The 26,503-nt window shown below is 40.9% G+C and overlaps 1 protein-coding gene across 4 annotated transcripts in view; it reads right to left on the bottom strand.

Moving 5' to 3' along the window:
* Positions 1-26,503, bottom strand: part of ABL1 (ABL proto-oncogene 1, non-receptor tyrosine kinase) — a 124,193-nt gene that overhangs the window by 36,572 nt on the left and 61,118 nt on the right. For 2 of the 4 annotated variants that reach the window (XM_069476959.1, XM_069476960.1), the window contains exon 1: positions 10,542-10,620. The exons of the other annotated variants lie outside the window; for them this stretch is intronic. In XM_069476959.1, the coding sequence (XP_069333060.1) occupies positions 10,542-10,620 (79 nt within the window). Of the gene's footprint in view, positions 1-10,541; positions 10,621-26,503 lie in introns of those variants that run through there. 4 annotated transcript variants of the gene reach the window in all.

Genomic DNA, 26,503 nt, shown 5'->3' with positions numbered 1-26,503 from the left:
AATGGTCATATCTAAAAATGCCTCCACACCACTAAAAAGCTATGACGCTGGCTATAAGAGTATGTCAAATTGTTCGGAAATTCAGTGAAAACCAGGCCACAAAATTCACTGGATCTATGCATGATTAACTTGTTTGGAAAGTATTCCAAGAAACGGTTTGGGTCTTTAAAGTACAATTTAAAGATTGTTTCACATACAAACAATCCTCTCTCAATGTTGTGAGTCACTGATCAAAAAAGTTTACAAAAGATTCTCTGATACCACGTATCTGGTCTAGACTTCCAGGGGCTGCTGCTGCTGAACCAGACATAGAAAACAGTAAGGGAAGTAGGACGCTCACACACTGCAGTGGCCGGCTACCCCACAGTCCCCAAAGCGGAGCCTTCATCTCCAGGAAAAACATCCCGGGAAGCTTCCCACCTTCCTGTTGGCACTTGTGCCCAAGGTCACTTGTGCACAGTTCCCTCTAGAGCGCAGAGAAACCAGCTGCACAGCACTCATTACTGTCCACACTGTGGGCTCTCCGGAAGAATGTCTCAGAGACATTTCAGCGTGCGGAGGGGCAAGAGGGCAGGGATGTGTCAGACGTGACAAACATTCCCCTTAACTTTTGCTCACATTCAATTATGAAACTCTTGTTGCTTTATTCTTATTTCCTTTGTGGATACTTCATTATTGTCCTCCAGTTCAAGGAATCTCTGTAATTTAAAAATCTATAAAACAGATCCCTCTAAAAAGAGGGACGGCTTCGTGTTTTATTTCATACTCTGTTCCAACTGATGAGATCATGCTCAGACTGTTCTCAAGTCAGTTTATAACAGTCTCATACAACTTTTCATAATATGAGCTTAGAGGAAAAGTATTACTTCCCACAATTTGAACTTGATGAAAGTCATCTACTTCTACATGGTCCTTTATTTTGTAATTTACACCTTCACACAGAGTAGTTAAAATTATTTTTTTAAAAAAACATGGCCTTTGCATTATCTTCACACGCTGAACAAAATTTCCCAGTACCCTAAAACACTGTGTCCACAGATGGGGAATAAGGACAGGGGAGGGTCGTGATGATGCAGAGATCATCATGCACCTCTGGTCCTTGTGGGAGAAACACAACTAACGAAAACTTGCACACACTCAAGTCTAATAGAAGACAAGTGCTGTCCCATGGATGAATTTATAAATTAAAGAACACAGACACTGAGGGCCAGGAGTTCTGACAGGGTGAGCTCACTCGGGTGAGAAGGGGCTGGACCCTGAACAAGACAATGTACTGCAAGAGAAGAAGGATTAACCAGGAATCCAAGGCCAGCCTGCCACACCAAGGCCACTAAGGCCGGGCTCCATACCTATGCCATGCCATGGACCCCTCTGGTGGCAAGTAAGTGATGCCTAGGGGCTCCTGCTCAGAATGAAGTTTGTAAATGCATAAAATAAAATACAGAGGACTTCAAAGGAAAACAATCATACTAAAATAGGTCTCAAAAAGCCAGTCATGGTGTCTCAAATCTATAATCCCAGCACTTTTGGAGGCCGAGACAGGAGGATCGCTTGAGGCCAGGAGTTTGAGACCAGCCTGGGCAACACACTGAGACCTCATCTCTAAAATTTTTTTAAAAGAATAGCCAGGTGTGGTAGCCCATGCCTGTAGTTCTAGCTAGTCAGGAGGCTGGGGTGGGAGGATCGCTTGGCAGTTTAAAGCTGCATTTAGCTATGATTGCACCACTGCACTCCAGCCTGGGTGACAGAGCAAGACCTGTCTCAAAAAAAAAAATTTTTTTTTTAAAGAAATGGTCATGAAAATATTTTTAAAAATTAATTTGTGATGCAATACTTATTAATGCATAAAATATGCATTTATTAACACATTAAATAACAAGATCTAATGGTAACTACTGTCATTTCAAAGTAGTGATGAGTATAAATAATAATCACAGCTGTTACATGATATGAAAATCCCTAATTTCTACTGGACAAAGAGTCCAGCAGTAAATACTGCTAATATTACTGTGGTTTGTTACCTATATTCTTAAAAAGTTAAATGCCAAATTTTAGTTAGAGCAGTAACCTCAGGGCTAACCTGGCTGGCCCTTGGAGTCTAGGACATGGAGCCCCTGAATTCTATCCTAGACTGTAAGGGCCAGGTTAGCAACTCCTCCTGCACTAAGGAATTAGTTCAGTAAAACCCCAGTAATCTGATAGGGAGAAGAGCCCAAAAAAAGGCTGGTATAAATTAGTGATAAATCTAAATTATACAATTTTCTTTTAAAATAGGCCGGGCGAGGTGGCTCACACCTGTAATCCTAGCACTCTGGGAGGCCAAGGTGGGCAGATTGTTTGAGCTCAGGAGTTCGAGACCAGCCTGAGCAAGAGCGAGACCCCGTCTCTACTAAAAATAGAAAGAAATTAGCTGGACAACTAAAAATATATAGAAAAATTAGCTGGGCATGGTGGTGCATGCCTGTAGTCCCAGCTACTCGGGAGGCTGAGGCAGGAAGATCGCTTGAGCCCAGGAGTTTGAGGTTGCTGTGAGCTAGGCTGACGCCACGGCACTCTAGCTCGAGTAACAGAGTGAGGCTCTGTCTCAAAAAATAAAATTAAATTAAATTAAAATAAAATAAATGCAGTTGTACTACTTTCCACTTATGGGCATTATGGGCAGTAGATTAAACAGGTTTCTAGAGAAACCTCCTTTAAAAAATAAAGTTATTTGAATTAGTGAAAGGTTTAAATATTTCCCCTGGAATTTTTTTATATTACGATGTTCTAAGCCAGTCAATTTTAAATTCTGTCCCTATCAACAGTCCAAATATTAACCTTTCTGAAGATACGCGGTCCCCATGCCCCTCTCAACCAAAAAGGAAAAAAAAAAAAAACAAACCGAATTTTGTATCACCTTCTAATAATCTACTGTCAAAAAGTTTCCAATTACTAGAAGCAGGGGAATAAAGACCCTCATAAGTAGACACACCACCATCTCCAAAACCATGCTGAACACCAGCACTCATGTCTGTGCCAGGACTAGAGCTGGGAGTCGGCCTTGGTCTGTTCACACCCCACGTCTTGGCATTGCTCCTCCTAAATCGCTCATCGTTCCTGTCCTCTCCATGCCCCACCACACCCTTGGCTGGTTTCCCCACTTTGACCATTCCACCTCCACTCCCTACTATCAGAACCATCTTTCTAGAATGCAGAGCTAACCAGGTCACGCTCCTGCTTATAATCCCCTGGAGATGGCTGTCGGCCAAGGGGCAGAGGTAAGCACAGGCTTGAGAGGCAGCCTGTCTGTCAATGGTCAGTCACCACTGACCAGCAGTGTCACCTGGGTAATGTTGGGAACATCATATGCCTTGAGGGGTAGTTGGCAGTTTGCAGCTAACATGGGACACACTGCTACTAAGCATACATGGGCCCTCAAAAATTGGTTGGGGTTGTCATTTCTGCCACCACTGCAGGAAAAGTCTGAGCTCCTGACGCAGGCACACGAAGCCCTTCAAGGTCTAGGCTGGAAGTTTCTGCCCCATTCCCCTTTCCATTCCTGCCTCCCCAGATTCGGTGCAGCTCCCCTGACCCGCCTCCTTGCTGGCTCTCCTGACTGCACCTTGACAAGTGCCATTTACTCTCCCTGCCATGCCCTTCCCAGCTTCTCCTCTCCTCCTGGCCTCCCCACCTCCAGGAAACCATTAGCTGGTCCTTCCTCCTCCCCACCACCTCACTCCCACCTGATTACTTCTCCTTCATCCCATTTGGGTACTTGTTATCTGTTTTTATTACCACCCTACACCCATCACACAGTAAGGATTCTGTTCCCATGTCCCTTATAGTACAATAGGTGTGGGCTGGGGGGGGGGGGGGGCGCGGGGCGGGGACGGTAGGTCTTATTCAAATCTCAGCACCACCATGTGTTGAAGATGTTCATTTCTGAGCCTGTTTCTTGACTGCATAACACGGCAACAATGGCATCAGCCTAGCTGGACTGTCAGGAAGAACTTCTGCATGAATGCCAGCCCGGGACACTGCACTACAGGGCCACTATTCCTTCCCTTATTGTTGTCACCACAATAACGTAAACTCCTTTGGGGCAGAGACCAAGTCTTCTTATTTCACAGTCCTCAGCAGCTGCTCAGTGCAATGCAGCACACACAGCACTGATGGGGAGCACCTGCACTTGCTTGTCTTTGGCGGCAAGGTAAAATACTAAGTCATAACTGAAAAAGTGTAGCTTAACAATCTGTTAACCCTTGATGAGAACAGCAACAATGACAGACAGTAAGGATGAAAAACAAATGCAACCTGACCAGGAAAGCCTTTATGAAGGCCTGGGGAATACAATGATTTGTTCTAAATGAAATATAAACCAAGGCTAAGGTCCTAAAACAAGGTGAAACTAAAAATTTCTCTGTGCTCTCAAAAGAAACAGGATTTGTTACAGACTCCTAACAGGGAGACAGCATGGTAAGATCCCCAATGCCTCCTCGAAAGGTTCCAGGAATCCCCGCACTGGCCGCAGATCCAAACTGTGCATAGTGAGCCTGTGAACCACACCAGCATTTTTATTGTCACAGGCCATTTGCAACAGCCTGAAAAGCCTCCCCTTCTGCTGCCAGCCACGGGTGATTTAAACACACTAATTTCACATTGCTTCTTCATGAATGTGCCTTCATGGACTCCCGGGTCAGTTCAGATCAGAGTCTCTGAACTAACTGGGCTACCCAATGGCAAGCGATTTCCCCAGACTGTCTTGTTAGCCATTAGGATTTTTACTGCTAATCTGGTAAAGTGAACATGACCCGCCCCCCCGCCACACCACATATACCAAAATGGTATTTTGGCTCCAAAGGCAATGCCCAATTTTATCCATGGCCTGCCTTTAAATATAATTTGAAGGTATTCAATGTGCAATGCTTATTAGCTAAATTTGAGGACTGGTAAGATAGATCAGGATAAGGCCTCTGTAGAGAATTTAAGCACGATGAGGTTAAAGTTTATACAACTTTATATGACAGAATAATAGCTAATACTGATCCTTTACTGAGTGCCAGCACTTTATCTGCACTGAATCCCTATAACCCTATTAGGAAGACTCTAGGGCATTCGGGAGGGAAGGAAATGGAAGCAGAGAGAGGTTACGGGTCAGTCTCCCCTCTAGTTATCCATCTATCAGCTGCCTGTCCATCAATCTGTCTGTGTCTCTCTCACTCACAGTCTCTTGCACTACCCCAACCCCAGCTTGCTCTTTCTCCTCCTCTGGATGTCTTTCTCTCCCTCCTCTCTTCCTTCTCTCCCAACCCTTCTGTCTTTGTCTCCCAGTACCTGCTTGTATCTGCCCCTTCTGTTTCTGTCTCCCTTCCTCCTTTTCTTCCTCTCCTTTCTCTCCTTCCCATCTGTTTCTTGGCTTCTCCCTATCTGTCTTCCCCATAACCACCACGCAACACACAAATATAACAAAGTATCTACAGTGCACATTAAGAAAAAAGGATTTGAAAACCAATTTCTAAAGATTAACAACTCTCCTCATCTGAGGACAAAATTACACACTCAAAAGTAAATAACTTGGCTTGGCAGTGGCTCACATCCATAATCCGAGCCTTTGGGAGTCCTAGGCAGGAGGAACCCTTGAGGAGTTCAAGACCACCTGGGCAACACAGTGACACCCCTATCTCTATATAATAAAAAAAAATTTTTTTTAAGTAACTAGCAAGCTATTTGTTCTATGGCTTCAGAACTGTAACTTTACTATGCAAGAAAATAACAAGATTGACCATAAATTGATCATTGTTAAAGCTGGATAATAAGTACAAGGGAGCTCATTATGTGCTGTCTGCTTTTGAGATACGGTTAAAATTTTCCATTTTGTTTGTTTTTTCCAAAGAAAAAACAAACTTAAGAATTTATTTTATAAATTGCTCTTCTGTGTGTTTAATTGTGATCCACTCTTATGGAGGCAGTTAAATTCTCCCAATGTCCCATTTGATCTTTAGATCTTGTTATACATCGTTGTTTGGTGATTTTTTGTTTTTTGCTTTGTTTTTGACACAAGGTCTTAACTCTGTCACCCAGGTATCATCGTAGTTCAGTGCAACCTCAAACTCCTGGACTCAAGCAGATTCTCCTGCCTTAGCCTTCCAAGTAGCTGGGACTTGGGCATGCATCACCACGCCTGGCTAATTTTTTACCTTTTGTAGAGACAGGGTCTCACTGTTGCCGAGACCTCAAGCAATCCTCCCACCCCGGTCTCCCAAAGTGATAGGATTACAAGCGCGAGCCACTGCATTTGGCCCATTTAAAAACCTACCCATTGATATTTTTTCCTGCTTCTATTTCAGATCAGCAATTATACTGGCAAAATTATAATGACTTCAATTTACAAGGTAGTAAGTAGCAAGATATTTACAGTTTTCACTTGTTTGGAGCTGTGGAAATACTACCTCTGGGGAGGAGAAATAAAATGCCAACCATGAGCCAATGGGAATTTTTCTTGCACAATAAAAATATTCACTGTGGGAATAAGAGAGGGTCAAAAGGAGGAAAAATACTTCTCAGCTAAAAACCAAGGACAGGAAGTATTAATTATATTCATCAAAAACAAACTTGGAAACAAACTGCTTCATTAACAACAAGTAAAACCATAGGTGGGGTTCAGCTCAATTCCATTATCACTTCAGCCATTACAGAGATTGGTAAAGCCACCATTTTAGACTGCTAAATATTTATTTAAAACAACAGTTTACATATACTAGGCTCTCTGCTAAACAATTTACATGAAATCTCTCGACAACTCAGTGAGGTAGGGACTGCTATAGGCCTTATTTTAGAAGTGAGAACACCGAGGTTTGGTGAGTGCCCAAGGCCAGCCAAGAGCGCAGCTGGCATACAAGTCCAGGTCGGCTGGCTCCAGAGCTGCCCACCTACATAAGATAATGGGACCCTTGGAACACTTGTGGTAGACATAAAACTGCCTGGACTCAAGGGCATCTCAGAGGAATCTCATGTCAATATAAATACATACATTTCAAAGCTTTCCTTCAACCATCTCACAGGTCCTCAAAACAATCCTCTAAGGTGGGCTGGACAGAGGACAGTCACTCTGTCTTAGAGGTAAAGAAATAAAAGCTCAGAGAGATCAGACGAAAACTGGGATGCCCGGACTCCCAATGTAAAAGCACTGCCACCCGAAGTGACATAGGGCCCTTCTTCCTCCTCTTCTCTAGAAACCTCAGAGTGCTGGTGTGAGCAGTAATTGAGGCTGTACATGATGTGCTCAGCGCCAGGCCAGCCACATCATAAATGCTCAACAATGTTAAGCATTGTTAAGTAACCCAAATGAAAAGAACAGACTGGCCTTCCATCAGGTCAGAGAGAGAGCCTCAGATTTTCTTTGTTACTAAACAAGGGAAGTGTGATGACCTCAGGAGAGAGTATTTAGAAAGAAAGGGTAAGCTTCTCCAAAGCACAAGTTCTAAAAGTGTATCTGTGTGGCTGGCACCACATAAAGCATTCGCTGAGCCAACTGCTGAAAAGAAGCATTTAGAAGTGGGCCCTTAAAATAAATTTTGAAAGTTCAAGAAGAGTTCACTTCACAGACATTAGTCTTTGATTCCACAGTACAGAACTACAAAACTATCATGTCCATGTACAATATCCAAGCACAATGTGTGTAAATACAAACACATGAACAAATGAAAGTAAAAAAACAAGCAAAACCTGAATTCAAAAGGCTACTGTCCATGTTTTCTTTCACATCTCAGGGGGAAGGAATAATTAGAAAATTCACTATTCGAAGTAGAGCAAAGATGGTTAAACTAAATGTGGTCATGGGGAATAGATACTGCTGTAAACACACATTTTCACAAAGTTGGGGAGCAAAATTCAAGTATTAGAAATGCTTGTATATCCATACACTATTTCTAGAGGGACACACATGAAAATCCCGAGTGACTGACTGCCTACAGGTGGGGAAGCTACATAGGAGAGGTAATTACTTTTCACTAAATACCCTTTTAGAATTTCTTATGTACAAATACTTTTATATACGTTAAAAAAAAATTAATCCTACTGCTAAATGTAATCATTTTGCCACTGTCAGGTTTCTGGAAGAGAAAGACTACCCTTATTTTAGCAATAGTTGGGGAGTTTCTGAAGATACCATTTAAAACCCCACAGTGGGTTCCAAAGGAGACAAATAGTCACAGTCAGTAGAGCACAGAGTAGCCAGGAATGGGCTCTCCAGAGCAGACAGTATGAGTTCAAATCCCAGGGTGCCCACTCACTAGCTCTGGGACCTTAGACAAGTACTTAACCTTCTGATGCCTCAGTTTCCTCATCTATAAAATGGAAATAATCATAAGGCCATCATGAGAAATAAGTATATTAGATCACAGAGAGTGCTGAAACAGTTACTTGGTGCTTGTACAGTAAGCATTTAATAATTATTAGCTATCTTTATGTTTACCATTGTTTCTTTGACACCTAGGCCTGAGTAGCAGGTAGCATATATGATCAAACTACATTTATGGCAGAACCTTCTTTGATAGAACAATGGAAAACTTGACCTTATTCAATTTTCTCCCTGATCTGGGATCCCTAGGACCCTGAGTGGGTGTCAATAAACATTGAGTTAGGATGTTAGTGAAAATGGAAAGCCTGGATTACTTATCCATATGTTGGCAGCTGTTTTTCCCAAAAGATAAATAGTGCTTCCAGTCTTTAAGAAATGATCACTGAGGTTTGTTAAATTTTCTCAACTACAAAACAATAATGCCATTTACTTTCTCTAATTAAATATAATAACAAAATAAGGAAAACTCATTAATAAGAAAGAATTCCTAGAATGACACCTTCCCAGATGAAGCCTTAACCCAAGGCAGTCTGCTATACCGGCACTTTTTTGATATCTAAAAGCTTAAGAATCAACATTATAATTCATTTCAAGACATGCTGGAGTAAGACTCTTTAGTTTTTTTCCCAAAACAAAAATTAAACCAGCCAGGTATATACTAAATATCCAGTTTACTCCCAGGCCAAAATGTGACCTAAACTTTCTTCCAGCTCTTACAAAAGTCTATTCATCTTTGCATTAGGCATCCATCTTCAAAATGGAGATGATAATGCCTAACACTAACTCGTTACAGATGTAAATGAGAATGTGTTCAGCATTTTTGAGCAACTTGGAAAAAATAAGCGATGTATTAACTGAAGATGACTTTAGTTGCTCAGATGCCAACTTTCAGGGACAAATAAACTATCTCCTCCCTTCAAACGTTAGACTTTGTGAGTCTACTCCATCTGGATGAAGCTTCTCTGAGCATTGAGCCCCCTGAAATCCCAGAGACAGAAGGGGGATGATGTACACAAGTTGCCAGTAGGACAAGCAGGTTTCACCCACGGCACTGGCCTGGTGTGTGTGGTTTAAGCTGCATGTGCGACTCCAGGCAGGCTTAGAGTTGGAAAGAAAAGAAATCAGGTTGGAAAATTAATGAAGCCTTTATTTATCTCTTCATTTCTAAAAAGAAAAACAGTAGAACTTATGGCACTATAGCAGAAATCCTACTTGTGCTAAAGTGAGCTTTACATTTCTACTATTTTAAATCCTACATGAAAACCATGGAAAAAGCCAAGTATCATCACATCTCTTAAGTACAAACAGCCTTTCTGTTGAAGTATGGGATGATCAGTCTTAGATCAATTTTGTACGCTTCTGGAAGCGGCAAAAATGACCACCACTCATTATCTTCAATTCCGCCCCCCCACCATTGTCATCTTATAACAAAAAACTAAAGACGAGCAACAGGAAAGAAAAAAAATCAAAATAAATGGAATTGAAAAGCAAAGTGTTAGAAAGAAGGCAAAACAAAAAACTCCTTGCTTTAAGCTTTACTGAAGGAAACTTAAAATGAGCACCCCCCCCCCCAGCCCCTGCCCCAAGTAAGTACTCTGCTGGACTCATTCAAAAGTCCTTCTTAAAACTGGGTGTAATTTCTCTTTCCTCCCTTGAAAAGAGAGAATTCCTGAAACCTCTTCGTGGTCTGTAGATAAGAATGGGGGTGGGGGGAGAAATCACTGGAAATTCTGTATCCATAAATGGTAGAGCCGTGTTCCCTTTGTACACGATACTTAATGGAAATCGTATGTTTTCACAAACACGGGTGGACCTTTTTGACACACAATTCCCAATTAATGGTGAAAATTCCACAACGTGGGCTCTCAAGGAGGTTAAGGCCTGTCGAGTTCGCTTTTTCAAACTTTCTCGGGCAGTGCCTGTCGTCCGGGGCGGGTGCCCGGCCATCGCCACCAGCCGCGGGCCCTCCCAGGGTCAGCGCGCGAGGGCTGGGGGCCCTCACTCGCCAGACTCGGCCGGCAGCGCCCAGGGGCCGTCGAGAGAAAGAGAAAGAAAGCAAGAGGGAAGGGGGCAGGAGCCGGAGACCGAAACCGAAGGAGGGCCAGACGGCGGGAGCGCGCGGCGGACGAGGCCTAGGAAGGGCCCGGCGGCGGGCGGGCGCGCAACGGCTCGGGACCCCTCCCCTCGCCGGCCCCGGGCTTACCTTCCAGGTAGCAGCTGGAGGACGAGGAGAGCCCCTTCTTGGATTTGCAGCCCACCAACTTCAAGCAGATCTCCAACATTTTCCCGCGCCAGCGGCGTCGGGGTCCGGCGCCCCGCTCCCGGCTCGGCCCGCGGGCCCGCCTCAGGCCCGGCTCGGCCCGCGCGCCCCCCCGGGCGCCCCCGGCCCCGCCAGGCCGCCCTCACCACCGCCCAGCACGCCCGCGCCCGCCCATGGCCGCGGCCCGTCTCCGCCTCGGCCGGGACGCGCCTGTTAACAAAGGGCTCGAGCCGGGCGCCCGCCAGGCCCGCCCCCGCCCCGCCGCTGCCTTCGCCCTCGCCTTAACCCCCTCCTGGCCGCGCCGGCGCTCCCGAGGCCCAGCCCGGCCCGCAGCCTCCGCCGCCTGCAAAAACCAAGCCGCGGCCGATGGCTATTTTAACGGGGCAAGTCCGAGCGCGGCCGTTGGAAGCTCTTTCTCAGCGAAGGAAGCGCAATCCCAACACCCGGCGGCGAGGAAGCCTGGCGCCTCCCGGGGCAGCGCAGGCCCGCTCAGCACCACTTTTGAAACTGCGCGCATCTCCACGGTGGCATGGGACGTCCCCAGCCTACACCGCTTCTGGCGAGTTTCTCTGTGCGCAGTGCCAGGCACACCCTAGGCCCCGAGAATATTGGAGAGAATGCAAATTCCTCTGGAATTACCAACACTGGTCTCATTTATGTTCGGCAAGCTTACTGTGATTAAGGCTGAGGCAGTGGGTGTCTGAGGAATGAACAGTCAGAGCTGGAACCCACATGACAGCTACACAAATGCCGGACACATTGGTCAAATCACACATCCAGGCCAGTAGGCAGTTGGGAATAGAAGAGGTGTGAGTTCAAAAGAACCGGAATTTAGTCTCCACAGTGAATGCTGGAGAGAAAGGGACTGCATCCCCTCTTTGCAGGGAACTTTTTCCCATCCTTTGGTGAGTGCCATGGGGTACCATTGTTTAAAATCCATTTCATTGCTGTGCTGGGCTCAAATCTTTTTATAACTCTGATTAGGACTGACCATAGACAATATTGTAACATATTATAAAGTAACAATAATAATGTGTTACTGGCACAGACCCAGGAATCTAGATAGTGAGAAATAAGGAACCCAACTGCACCACATAAGTTAAAAATCAGGTAAGTTCTAATAACAATAGTAAAAGGAGTCTATTTAATAAATAGTATCAGATAACTAAATTCCAACAGGGAGAAAAATTTAGTCTGCATCTTACAGCCATGAATAACAACAGCTGACATGTACTGAGATCTTACTATGTGCCAGACTTTTGTGAGAAGCATGTTACATTTATTACTGAATTGCATTTACACAATGATCCTGTGAAGAAAATAGAATTATTATCCCAATTCTTCTGGTAAAAACTGATGCTCAGAGAAGTCAAGCACCTTGCCCTTGGTCCCACAGCTGGAAACAGGCAGAGATGGATTCAACCCAAGGCTGCCTGGCTCCAAGGATCAGGCTCCTGGCCAGTGGATTAGGCTGCCCCTTCACACCAAGAATAAATTCCACCACGTAGATTAAGCATTGCATATCTATATCCTTGGTCCAATAAGTAAGGTTGTCATTACATGTATCAGAGAAAGCCTTGGTTAAGATGCCCTGGCTAGTCTCTAGCCTATCCTATAATGACAAAAACCTGGGTATCTTCAGTACACCAGGAATGGTTAATAAGATCTTTACTTAGGTCTGCCAAAAATAGCACATAAAAATTCAAGATTGGACTGGATGTGAGTGGCGTATATCACAGGAGTTCTCAGCCAGGATGTCATTAACTTTTCAGAGATGTCCAGCCAAATTCTGATCAGCATACAAGATATATTTTTACTGCAACTGAGTGGACCTACTGTTAGTGTTGTAGTACCAGATCAGGCCTCATGAACCCCCAGGGAAGTACACAGTTCCGGTCATCTGGAGACAGCGCTACAAGGCCACCAGGTAATAAGTGCTGTGACTCTGGAAGCTTTCTAGATTCTGGGACACATTGTCATTCTGCTAGACAGTCTTCATGTAATGACTGCTAACTTGTTTAGTGTTGTCTTGAACCTTTCAAACTCTACATATAATGCCAAAAATAATGTTCAAAAGGGTTCCACCAATACAAACAAGCTAAAAATAAAAAATACAGTATCTGTTTTGCTGCCATTTTGGAAAGTTTAAAGGCCTTGGATCAGACTATAATAAAGTCTTACTATACAGCATTCAGATTAAAGGGCTACATTCAAATTGGCAGCTGAATGCCAAGAATTACATATTAATAGGCATTTTTGAAATTCTAACCATATCCTTGAATACCGTCTATTAATACCGGCCCAGATATTTGTTCACATGTGCTGTACTTTACATTGGAATATAAGTTTATTTTAAAAAGCTAATGACTATTACTAACATTCTGCTTTTGAGTCTAAAATGACCTTATCCTCTTAAATCCTCTTAAAATGAGTAATGCTTATAAACTGTGTCCAGATCTTTTTAAATTTAGTTATAAAACCATACATCAACAGGTCTAGCAAAACACTTTGAATTAGTGGCAATAAATATTGAAAATATTGCCAAACTGTACACTACCATATCAAACCTGATCTATTCTTTCCAGATCCAGCTTTTGATGCTTCTGAAACTCATTTGCAAGATATGAAAAGCATTCTGTTACAAGCAAAGGAGAACCTCAGTCTTTTCACAAGAGGGAAGTATAGCCCAAGGATTCCCTCTGATCAACCTAAAACATAAGTCATTAATTAAAAAAAGAAAAGGAATAAAGAAATTAAAAAGGCTGTGAACTAACTTGTTTACTATATTGCATTAGTTTAGGAAAGGAATAGGCTTTTAATGTGCACCTGGTATGTGCTAGAAGCTCTTAAGCCTCACAGCATCCTATGAATTTTGTATAGTTTAATTCCATTTCACAGGTAAGGAAACTGAGGAGAGAAAGGGGGGAGACGATGGGGAAGTACTCTGTTCAAGTTCACGCAGCCAGGAGGCAGTAAGGTAGAAAGGCCTTGCACTTTGCAAAATGGCAGAAATTTTCCAATTGAAGTGAAAGGTAGATAATATGAGAAAGACCAGAGGTAGAAATAAAAATCAATAACTATTGGGAAAATATATCTTAGAAGAAAATAATTCAGGGACTTAGGGCTATTTAAGAATATTTTAAAATATTAAGAATATTAAGAAAGAAAGAATAAAATCCTTAATTACATTAAAGCATGTGATCTGAGCAGTGTTTCTAAAAGTAAGGTCCATGGACAACCTGTTTTGAATAACCTGGAGTGCTTGCTTAAAATGCAGATTCTTGGTCTCTATTCTAGACCTACAGAATCAGAATATGTGGAATAGACTGTATCTTCAAGCTCTCACATGATCCGTGTGCATGTGTAAGTTAGAAAACCACTGTTTCAGAAAAGCGAAGAATTGCTTTTTGTTTTCTCTGGGAATAGGATAAACAGGAATGGATATTTCTAAAATTTATTCATTTGAAAGCAATTTCTGAATTTAAGAAATGTGTAACTGTAGAACAAGTCACCAAAAGAGGACTCTTCTCCGAAGAGATTAGGAGACTGAATTTTTTTTAAAAATTCAGAGTTGTATTTTTTCAAAAATGGGGCAGGTGCCCACCATAGAATTGAGTCAGGAAGGAAGCAGGATTCGGGACGTGGAAGCTCCACCTCGGGAAGCAAGACTGTGGTAGGAGCGCAGGTGGAAGGGAGACACGGCAATCTGGCATGAGGTCTTGTTTGGGACCTCCAGGACCAGGTGATCCCAGGTCTGACTGACCCCTGCACTGTTTCTAGCCCACCCAGTAACGCTAGGGGGGAACCGCAAGAATCCTGAGCTACATGCGTGCTGTTTCACATACACATGCCAACAAGCCCACTTCCTCTGCTTCTGCAAACGCTGCCCAGTGAGAGCCTGCCAGGTTCTCTAGCTCTGTGGGTCCAGCATGTGTCCAACTAAAGAATAAGATAGCTTAAAAGATCCTATCAGCCATATCCATTTTGCCACTGTATAAGGACACATATGTATCCCTTTAAATCTCATAATTTTCAATCAGATAGCACTACTTATTGGTCATGAGCTACATGTCACAAAGGCCTAGAGACTCTGGCCAGGGCAAACCAGGCAACAGGGAAGGTAATGCAATGAAGGTTAAACGAGCTATGACATCACATAAGCCTAAGTGCTGAGTCTCAGATTTGCCTCCCTGTGGTGACCTGGGCAAGGGACTTCACTTCTTGAGGCCTCCATTTGCTCATCTGTAAAATGGGAAGTGGTCATAAGAGTAGCTATATCACAGAGTTATAAAGATCAGAAATAATGTATGGAGAGTGCCCAAGGCACAGAATATGCTCTATAAACCGTAGCTATTGTTACTTCCAGAAGAGTACTCCTGCCACATCAGGTGGTGGGTATTCCACCACCTGAAAGCACAGTCTGGAGCTTTTCCAAGGGACAAGGAAATCCATTTATTTGATTAAGGGAAAGAAACATTAGCTTTGAGGCAGGAGTAGCAACTAGGGTTTATATGTCACAGACAGCCCTACCTTTAATCCTAAAGCCAAGGTTTGCAACCACAGCTTTGGCAAAACACAAACGCCACACTCTCACATCTTTAATGCGGCCCAGGATGTGGTGTGCAGCCTGCACGTGTGACTCGCCTTCAGATGACACTGATTCTTCTGTTAGTCCCCGTGGTACTTCCAAGGCTAAAATTCTCAGCAAGGGGCCAAATCTGAACTGCCTTAGAGTAAATCTGCTTTCTAGAAAATCTCAGTATAGTACGACTTTACCATATTTTGATACTTAACAAGTCTAAAAGTAGCGTTAAACATAATCATTTTTCTCCAGAAGGAGAAAACTAATATTAGTATCCTGTTTTCATTAATTTTTATTTTTAATCAAAGTAATATACACACATGGTTAAAAATAAAATAGTACTAAAAGTCTTGTAAAAAAGACTAAAAATAATCTTGTAAAAATCTTGTAATAAAAAACAGCAATCCCATTCCCATTTCCCCAGAGGCAGCCTCCTTCAGATTTCTAACTAATAATCCTCATCTTGCCATTTCTGGATTCATTAGCTTTATACATTATCTATTAACTTATTATAGTAGTATTAATATTATACCATCACCATCCATAACCTCCCAAATGAGTAAAATCACAATTTGGGGGTAACTCATAGTCAGTGTTTACATAACTATGACAATGCAAATATTGTTCACTGTTTAGCCAATAGTATCCTATGAATGTTTTCTTTATTATACAACTTTGTTTATCCTGGAGATAATGCCTTGATTTTTTTCATTTGATGAGTTTTCTATATACCTATTATTATTTTTCCCCCAAATACTTCAAAGATCTGTCAAACCTAGTGGTATTTTTCTCCAAACACTAAAACACTTCAAATATTCTCAGTTGCATTTACTGACTTACTTCCCCATTTTGCTGGAATTCATCATCCAGTAGCGTCCTGGGGGGAAAATAAAAGGTGTATGTCTAAAAAAATACCTTTCTTTTACCTTGATAGTTTGGCTGGCTATAGAATTTTAGGTTGAAAATAATCTTCCCAACTGAATTTTGAAGGTATTTTTTTCTCTACCACTTTCTGGTTTCCAGTAATGTACTGTTGTTTAGAAATGCAATCCCATTCTGATTCCCAACCATTTATAAATGACTTGCTTTTTTTCTCTTTGGAAGCTTTTAGGTTCTTCTAATAGTCTCGGTGCTCTGAAGTTTCACAATGATAAGGCTTGGAGTACGTCTTTTTCATACTTTATTTATGCTGGGCACTTGGGGGCTGTCCAATCCAGAGATTTAAGTCGTTCAGCCCTGGAGAACACTCACTTCACTGAGCTCTGAAATTTTTCCTTATACTTATTGTCTCCTAACTTCTCTTCCTATTTTGTTAGTTCTCTTTCTGGAATTCCTACCAGCTAGATATTAAAGCCCTGGGACTGAGCTTCTAATTTTATCTGTTCTCTCTTATTGTTTGTGTCTTTATGTTCCATATTCTGAGATAGACTATTTTCCAAGTCTTCTGTTGAATTTTAAATTTTGGCTATAATGTTTTTAATATGAAAGAACTCATTCTGATTGTTATTGTTTTTAATAGCATTCTGTTGTTTCAGGTTTGCAATCTCTCTCTTTTTGAGAGTTCTCTTTTGAAGTCTTCTGTTTCCTGCATTGTCATTATTTCCACCTAGTTCCTGTGTTCTGTGAATTTGTTTTACCCTTTATCTATTATGTCAGAAACTTTCCTCTAATGTCTAGGGAAATTTGACTGTCCGTTCACTATATATGAGTGAGGAACTAAAAAGATGACTGGAAGTTCTGTACTCATGGAAGGGGCACAATGACTACGGGGCTTCAAAGAAAGAAGATAGTGAGCTCACTTTTTCAAGAGCATCTCCAAATGTTGGTATCTGTAGGGCTTTTCTCTAGGGTCATTAAATTTATTTTTCCCAGAAAAGAATATTTCAATATCTTCTTTGTTCGGGTCGTAGCTACCAGGTATTGAAAGAGGGTAACACTCTCACTATTCAGCATGCAAACTTTAAAAAAAAAAATCTGTTCTTGCCTGTCCCATTATTTTTAGCCAATGGCTTACCCAGACCCACGCTGTGCGTAAGGCTCCTGAGTCCAGAGCCTTTATAGGGCATTTCTCAATATACTGCCTCTGGTCTCATGTGGCTGGAGAGCTGGTCCTCTGACTGTACATGGTTGGGGAGGGGCCTGAAGAATTTAAACATTCCTTTTACATACTTTCAACTGATTCCTCTGATTTCGCCTTACGCCCTGATTTCTGTGGTACTAATGCCACCAATTTCTGAGCTTTCCTCAGGTTCTTACAAGCAAACTGGCTCACTTCTTATCAATGTCTCTCTCAGAAGAGGTTAGGCTTCAGCATCCTTGATTCCATCAAGTCTAACACTTCTCTTTTGACTGCCTTGCATTTGCCAAAACTGTGTTGACCTTTCTTATCCACTATTATCTCCCGTGAGTTCCTTTTGTCCTTATATATCTTTACTTTTTAAAAACCTTTTTATTGTCACTTAATGAGGTTTGGGGAGAAAATGGATATAAATACAGATCTTCTACCTTTAATCATTTTTAATAAGTATCTATTTTGCCCATTTTACAGATGAGACAACTGTGGCACAGGACAGGTTAAATAACTTGCACTAGGTCACACAGCAAGTTAGTAGCACAAAAAAATAACCCAGATCTTCAAACTCCCTTGTTAGATGTTTTTCCCATTACATAATACCCACTAGGTACCCATAATTAAGAGCTAACAAATTTTAAGAAACCAGGCTGAAAAACTATTTAAAATTTGCTGCAAACTATAGGTTTCAAATCTTAATTTGCTGGTGGTAAACAAACAACCAACCAACAACCAAACCTTGAATTCTTAAATCTAGTTGCAACACTGTACCTTAAGGTCTAATTATAAACAGAAATATTATTAAACAAAAATAGTTTACGATATTCTTATTGAACTCTAAGTGCCTGAATTTAACTTACAGAGGTTTTACATATTTTCATGAAATATCTTTGTCCCTTTACTTTAACTTTTGAAATAAATGCCAAAGAATTTTATTTTAAAATCACTAAAAGTCTTGCTTGCTTTTAATCTGAATATTGAATAAAGATAAAGATATCTACAAAATAAATTTAACAAATATCAATTTTACAACTTTGTTGCAATCAAAAATAGCAATACTGCAAAAATCCTAAAGGCTTCAAAGTATTGTCTGTGTAATAAGAATATATAAGGTAAACTTAAACACACTAAGTAGAAACAATTGATAAAAGGAAATCCCAAGCTCTGGTTATTAACAAGCAATACTTTTGTTTTCAAACACCACCACTGTGTTTCACTTTCAAAGTTTTGTTAACTTTGAATCAGTAAACCAATGGTTAATTTCTTTTCCTTTCTTTCTCTAAGACTAAAAGAATCTGTGAAAGCAGCAGACCAGGCCTAGGAGATCACGTTACATTTGGGGGTGGGGGAAAAAGGCAGCTGGAGGGGAGTGTAGAGAGAAGGGCTAAAGGGAAAGAAAACAAGTTGTCTAAACCTCCCCACAGTGTAAAACCCAGCAGGGATTAGGAGGTTCGTAGAGGAGCCCATGTTTACCCAAGTTATCTCTGGGCAGTTGAAATGGGCTGTAAAAGTATAGGCTTCCTGGCACTTAGATCCTCACAGCAGCTAGAGCTATCCTGGGCCACAGCTCTTGGTAATTGTTACCAAGGCTTGAAATCCTAGAAATGAAATACTAAAGGAGAGTTCATGTTTATTTCTTCAAAACATTCAGTACCAATTTGTTTTGTTGTCAAGGTTTTAAACACACACACAAAGGACGAATGGAATTAGAAGATTTCTTCCCTACACTTGTTAGAAATTATTATTGTCCTCAGAGAAGCAATGGCATCTCTAAATGAAACTGTACTGCTCTTTTGCTTCCTTAAAGAGACAGATCCGGCATATTAATTCAGAGCTACCTATTAACTGACAACAGCTACAGTTAACCTTGGAAAAACTGCACACTAAGTGACACTGGTGACCGTAAAAGGAAAGGGCCAGGTCAGTGGTCAAGCAGCCGCTTGAAAAGAAAACTACAAAACAGAATTTTGCTTCCAAAGTCAACCTGGTAAAAGCTGTCTTCTTTGCCACCTTTCCTATCAGCTGGTATTTAAGATTTATGTTCAGTACAGCAACTCCAACACCAAATTTAATTTCTAAGTTAGTTTCACATTCCCTAAGTGTGATGGTGAATTTTTTTTTTTTTTCCCCCAAAACCAATATACAACAGGAGATGGTGAATTTTATATGTCAACTCGACTGGGCCACAGGATGCCCAGATATCTGTGAAACATTATTGCTGGGTGTGTCCGTGAGGGTGTTTCTAGAGATCAGTATTGCACTGGTGGGCGGCCTGAGCAGATGGCCCTCCCCAAGGTGCGTGGCACCATCCAACCCACTGAGGGCTTGAATACAACAAAAGGGCAGAAGAAGGATATCAGATAGGCCCTCCCTCTGCCTGACTGCTTGAGCTGGGTCACGGATCTTCTGCCCTCAGTGCTCCTGGTTTCTCAGGCCTCCAGACTCAGACTGGAACCCACGCCAGTGGCCCTTGGCTTTCAGGCCCTTGAGGTAGACCACCAGCTGTCCCCAGTCTCCATTCTGCAGACAACAGATTATGGGACTTCTCAGCCTTCACAGTCTCATGAGCCAACACCTGATAATAAATCTCTTCATGAGATACATATATAAGACATATGTTTAGATAGATAGATCGATCCCATTGGTTCTATTTCTCTGGAGAACTCTAATACACTAGCAATAATAATTCATATTTATGATTATTTCATATGACAAACATTCTGGTATAATTCTAAAACAATAGTAGAATTAACTCCTCAATAACATTTACACCGACAACTGCATATGAACTAGACTTTATTTGATGAATTTGAATAGGAATCCCACACAGACTAGTTACAGGAACCCCCAAGCACAACAGTGGCCATCTATTCTCCTCTCTTGCCCTCAGCCCCTACATTTTAGAGGGACACATCACCCTAAAATAAAGACTACGTTTCCCAGCCTCTCTTGTAGCTAGGCACTGCCACATGACTAAGTTCTAACTAATGGCATGTAAGCAAAAGTGATGTGTGCGACATCTGGGTCAGGTTCCTAAGAGAAATGGCCACATGCTCCCTGTCCTTTTTCCTGTGTGCACTACCAGCAAGGGGACATGACAGCAGAGTGGCCATTTTGGATCCTGAGGTAGAAGCTGTGTCTCAACAAGACAGAGTAACAAGATAGAAGGTGTCTGACCCTGGGGAGCCACCATCATACCCACCCAGGACTGCTAACGTCAGCCCGTTACAGGAGCGAGAAGTAGACATCTAGCTTGTTTAAACTGCCTCTATTTTGGTTCTGTTATAACATGCATTTAGTTCTTATGGTAATAATATTAAAAGATCAGTTTTAACTTGCATAAATCTAAGAATACTCCAAATTGACAGTTTATTTTCTTCCTCTATTAAGAACTGTTACTAGGAAGGCAAGCATTTAAAACAGTCCTATAACCTTTAGAAAATAAGAAAGTGACCTAAATAATCCCTGTGAAACATGTAGCCTACTATCCAGCTCCTAACACTCAAATATTAAACATTAATTATTATTACTATTAACTGTCCCTTTTCCTTTCCATAAATGAGTAATGATGTGAGAAAGATAAAAATTCACGTGTTCTATCATATATCTAATGAAAAGCTTGTATCCAGAATACAAAGAACTCTTATCACTCGATAGGACAATACACAAACCTATTAAAAAGTAGGCAAAAGATCTGAATTGATATGTCACCAAAGAAGAAATACAGATGGCAAATATGCACATGAAAAGATGCTCAGTATCATTAGTCATTCAAGAAATAGAAACTAAAATCCCAATGACATACCACTTCCCACCCAGTCCAATCGCTATAATCAAAAAGACAGACAAAGCTGGGCGTGGTGGCACGTGCCTATAGTCCCAGCTACTCTGGAGGATAAAGGTGGAGGATCGCTTGAGCCCAGGAGTTCATGGCCAGCCTGGGCAACACAGTGAGACCCTGTCTCCTAAAAAAAAAAAGAAAAAAGAAAAAAAAAGATGAAACCAAGTATTGGCAAAGATGTGGAGAAACCAGAACACTCATACATTGCTGGTGGGAATATAAAATGGTACATTCAACTTTAGGAAATAGTTTTGCAATTTCTTAAAAAGTTAAACATAAGCTTACCATAAGACCCAGCAATTCTACTCCTAGAAATCCACCCAAGTGAAATAACAACATATATCCACATGAAGACCTGTATGTGAACATTCACAGCAGCATTATTCATAATGCCCCCAAATTGTAAATAATCCAAATATCCATCAACTGGTGAATGAATAAACAAAATGTATATCCGACAATGGAATAATCTTCAACAACAAAAGGAACAAAGTACTGATATGTGCTATAATGTAGCAAACCTAAATAGATGCTAAGAGAAAGAAGCTAGTCACAAAAGACCACATATTGTATAAAACTCTTTTATGTGAAACGTGCAGAAAAGACAAATCTATCTAGAGAAAGCATATTAGTGGTTGCCTGGTGCTGGGGATGGGAGCGGGACTGACTGCAAAGGGACAGAAGGGATCTTTTGGGGATGATGGAAATGTTCCAAAACTGGGTTGTGGTTATGAAGCACACTCTATAAATTTAGTAGAAATCACTGGATTGTACACTAAAGTGGTAAGTTTTATGGCACGTAAATTATGCCTCAGTAAATAATTGTTAATTAAAAAGGGGAGAAAAGAAATAGGTTGTATGATTTTGACACCTTTTTCTAACTGGATGTCATACAAAGGATGAGACAAAAGATTAGAAATACACCACGTGAGGGCTGCTCAATTCCATGCTGTGAGCATAAAAACACCTTGTCTTATGTGTTGCTGGTACTAGGCTTATTTAGAGATGCTTTTAATGAGCTTCACGTTCCGGAGTCAACATGCAACTATTCCACCCAACAATGGCATCTCCCTGCAACGTGCAGCAAAACAGGACTTCTACAAAGGAGAGTGTGTATGTCGGGGGCGGGGGGGGGGGGGTTGTACATACACAAATAAGATGATCAAGACTGGGTGGGAGCGGGGAGCTGGAGCTCTGGTTGATTAAAATAAAGACATCTGAGAAAGCCAGCAATCCGGCACAGCAAAGACTGAGAGGCACAGAAACACATCCCCCATTCACAGGAAGCACTTGGATGCTCTCAAAAGCAACTGCAGCTTTCCAACCTGCGGCCTTCCCAGAGGCAGGACGGGCTGCCACTTGGAGAGTTCACATATATACACCATGGCCCCACTCACATCTTATAGATAATATAGTTCCAACTGCTAAACCTTTCATGGAAACCAAGTATCATAGTGAATTCGTTGAGATCAAAATGTTAAGAATATTAAGATTTATTATTTCTAGGTAGTAAATATTATGTTTCCAAAGTGCTGAGGAGAAACAATCAATTAATTAAATATTGGAATTAATTAACAATAAATATTTCATGAATCTCAAGCTTGTGATAAACAAAGAAAATGCAGAAGTCAATCAATTAATACTTCTCAATATCATGCACCCTTTGCCCTTCCATTTTCTCTTTTGATCTCCAAAACCACCCATCGGAAGTAGGGAGGAATGACTCTTACTCCCAATAAAGCTGCAGTCACTGAAGCCCAACAAGCAGGAGTCACAAAAGACAGGGTTGAGAGAAGCCAGGTGTCCTCTGAAGCTGAGATCCCACGAATGACCAAAACGTACCCAGTATAATATGCCTATATGCCTAGAAAACAGAAGTCACACCAAAGTAGAATTAGAAATAGTTGCTACTAAAGAAGTGGGTCTTTTTCTTCACTTCTTAGTCTCATTTGACTGGTACAGCTCTCATAAAATGCTGGACTTCTCATCAGAGATTTGGGAATGGCCCATTCATTTGGCAAACATTATAGAGCCAGCTATGATGAAGATGATAAAAAGGAAGGAGACACTTCCTGGCCTCCAGAGATGCTCAGTTTTAAGAAAGCAGGTAGGAGAGAGGGAGAATAAGATACCGAAAGAATTACAAAGGTGAGAAAACCTCAATAATAAATGTATGCGCAATAGCTACAGGAGCCCAGAAGAAGTGGCTAATTCTGCCTACAGATGTCAGGAAAGGCTTCCTGGGGGAGAAACCAGAAATGAAGAAACGGTGGAAGAATCTTCCTTTTTACCATTTTCCTTTCAGAATTTAGAAATCAATTAAAAACATACGAGTGGGCCAGGCGCGGTGGCTCACGCCTGTAATCCTAGCACTCTGGGAGGCCGAGGCGGGCAGATCCTTTGAGCTCAGGAGTTCGAGACCAGCCTGAGCAAGAGCGAGACCCCCGTTTCTACTAAAAATAGAAAGAAATTAGTTGGACAACTAAAAATATATAGAAAAAATTAGCCGGGCATGGTGGCGCATGCCTGTAGTCCCAGCTACTTGGAAGGCTGAGGCAGAAGGATTCCTTAAGCCCAGGAGTTCGAGGTTGCTGTGAGCAAGGCTGATGCCATGGCACTCTAGCCCGGGCAACAAAGTGAGACTCTGTCTCAAAAAAAAAAAAAACACGAGTGACACATACACATGTGCTGAACTGGTTTTCCACAAAAGTGCAAAGGCAATTCAATGAAAAAGGACAGTCTGGTCATTGTACATTCATTCATATACAAAATGATGGTTTTCAATCAATACCTTGTACAACTACAAAATTTAACACAAAATGGATTATAAGCCTAAAAGCTAAATAAAAACTTAACAAAACTTCTAGAAGAAAACAGAGATGAAAAACCTTGTGAACTTAGGGTAGGCACAGATTTCTTAAGAGCACTACCAAAAGCATGAACCTATTAAATTGGACTTCATCAAAATTAAAAACTTCTGCTCTTCTAAAGACACTGTTAGGAGAATGAAAAGACAAGTCACACAATGGGAGACAACACCAAGTGCTGGCCAGAATGTGGAACGACTGGTGTGAGTGTAAATAGGTGTGAATTACTGATGGGAATGCAAAACAGTACACACCCCCTTTGTAAAACAGTGTCAGTTAAGTCAAACATACACTTACCATATGACCTAGCAATTTCACTCCTAATTATTTGCCCAAGAGAATGAAAACTTATGTCCACACAAAAACCTGTACGTGAAAGCTTGCAGTGGCTTTATTCATAATCACACACACACACACAAAAAAAAAAAGAAAGAAAAAAAACAAAACAAAACCTGGAAACACCTCAAACATCCTCCAATGCATGAATGGATAAATACACTATGGTACATCCATACAACAGAACACTACTCTGCAACAGAAAGGACTGAACCACTGATTACATAGATAAACAGATAAATCTTTTTTTTTTTTTTTTTTTTTTTGAGACAGAGTCTCCCTATGTTGCCCGGCGTCAGCCCAGCTCACAGCAACCTCAAACTCCTGGGCTCAAGCAATCCTTCTGCCTCAGCCTCCCGAGTAGCTGGGACTACAGGCATGCGCCATCATGCCCGGCTAATTTTATATATATATATATTTTAGTTGTCCATATAGTTTCTTTCTATTTTTAGTAGAGACGGGGTCTCGCTCCCGCTCAGGCTGGTCTCGAACTCCTGAGCTCAAACCATCTGCCCACCTCGGCCTCCCAGAGTGCTAGGATTACAGGCGTGAGCCACCACGCCTGGCCCTAAGAACTTTTAAAGTTGGTGAATATAGATGGTTACAGAGAAATAGGAATATGTATATAAAATAACAAATGTGGTTTGCTTTTGTCCTTAAGGAAAATCAGTATAATATTATACATTGTTTTATTTAATGTGCTGATAGAATTAATTATATTTTAAAAATAGTTAAAAGCTTTAATCTATCATCTATTGACAGATTTATATATTTTTATATACTTAAACACATACCTAAAAAAATATATTAAGATTAATTCAAAGGTTTTTAAAAGATAATAGATAACAAAAGACAAATCTGAAAGTAAATTACTAATGGTAAATGTAACAGGACTGAGGAAAATCAACTCTGCTTGTCTGGATTTATAATGCCTACAGTTGATAAATCTGAGGAAAATAATGAGTTATCTTCAAACATTTTGGCAATGTTGGCTCCATGTTAATACGTTTATTCAAGAAGAAAAGGACACATAAATCTTTTATTATAAATTATTAAATGCATGGTATACAAAAAGTAAAATTAGAATGAGTTTCCTTTCTGTAAAGTGACCAAATTATTCCACCCCAGATATCAGATTCCTTTCCTTTTTATCATCAAAATATTTTGTAAACTATCTGAATTTTCTGGCATATTCAGAAATTATTTTAACAAAACCTTCCATTTAAAAAAAAGAAATGTTAAGTCCCTATCACCATTTTATTTATTGTTGTGTGAATCCAAAGTACTGCCTTTAGCAGTTTTGTGTCTTTGGATACTAAGACTTATGTCATGCACAGATATGGCAGGAACATGCACAGAAAAACTCCCAGCCTTTCCTGCTTGGTGAATCAGAAAAGGGAAGCCAGGAAACTATGAATGCTAAGGAGAGTGCAGTAATCCTAGACGGGCCTACATATGGACTGTATGTAGTTCATATGAAACCCCAAACAGGATAAACCCAAGGAAATCCACACCAACACATACGATAGTTAAACTTCTAAAAACTAAAGACAAAAAAAATCTTGAAAGCAGGGAAAGAAATGACATCTTATCTATTGGGGTAAAACAATTAGAAAAACAGTGGATTTCTCATCAGAAGCCACAAAGGCCAGAAAGAATTAGAACAACTTTTTCAAGTGCTGAAAGAAAATAACTGTCAACCCAGAATCTTACACATAGCAAAAATATCCTTCAGGAATAAAGAAAAAATTAAGTCATTCTCTGATGAAGAAAACTAAGGGAATTAGTCACCAGCAGATCTAAATTAAAAGAATGGGTAAAGAAAGTTTCTAAACAAAGGAAACAACAGAAGAAGGGATCTTGGAATATCAGGAAGGAAAAAAATGATATGATATAAAAAGCTATGAATAAATAAAATAGACTTTCCTTCTCGAGTTTTTTTAAAGTATGCATGATAGATGAAGCAAAAATTATAACCCTGTCTCATGTAGTTTTAAATATAGATGAAATATGTAAGACAATTATAAATGGAGGAAGGCAAACAGATGTAAAGGAAGGTAATGTTTCTATTCTTCACTCAAACTGGTAAAATGACAATAGTAGACTGTAATAAGTAATGTATATAAAATGTAATACCTAGAGTAACCACTAAAAAAGCTATAAAAATAGATACATTAAAAAACACAATACAGAAGGGGGAGAGGGTAC

This window comes from Eulemur rufifrons, chromosome 7 (genome assembly GCF_041146395.1).
Source record: "Eulemur rufifrons isolate Redbay chromosome 7, OSU_ERuf_1, whole genome shotgun sequence".
Lineage (NCBI taxonomy): Eukaryota > Metazoa > Chordata > Mammalia > Primates > Lemuridae > Eulemur > Eulemur rufifrons.
This window is presented reverse-complemented; position numbering and strand designations above follow the sequence as displayed.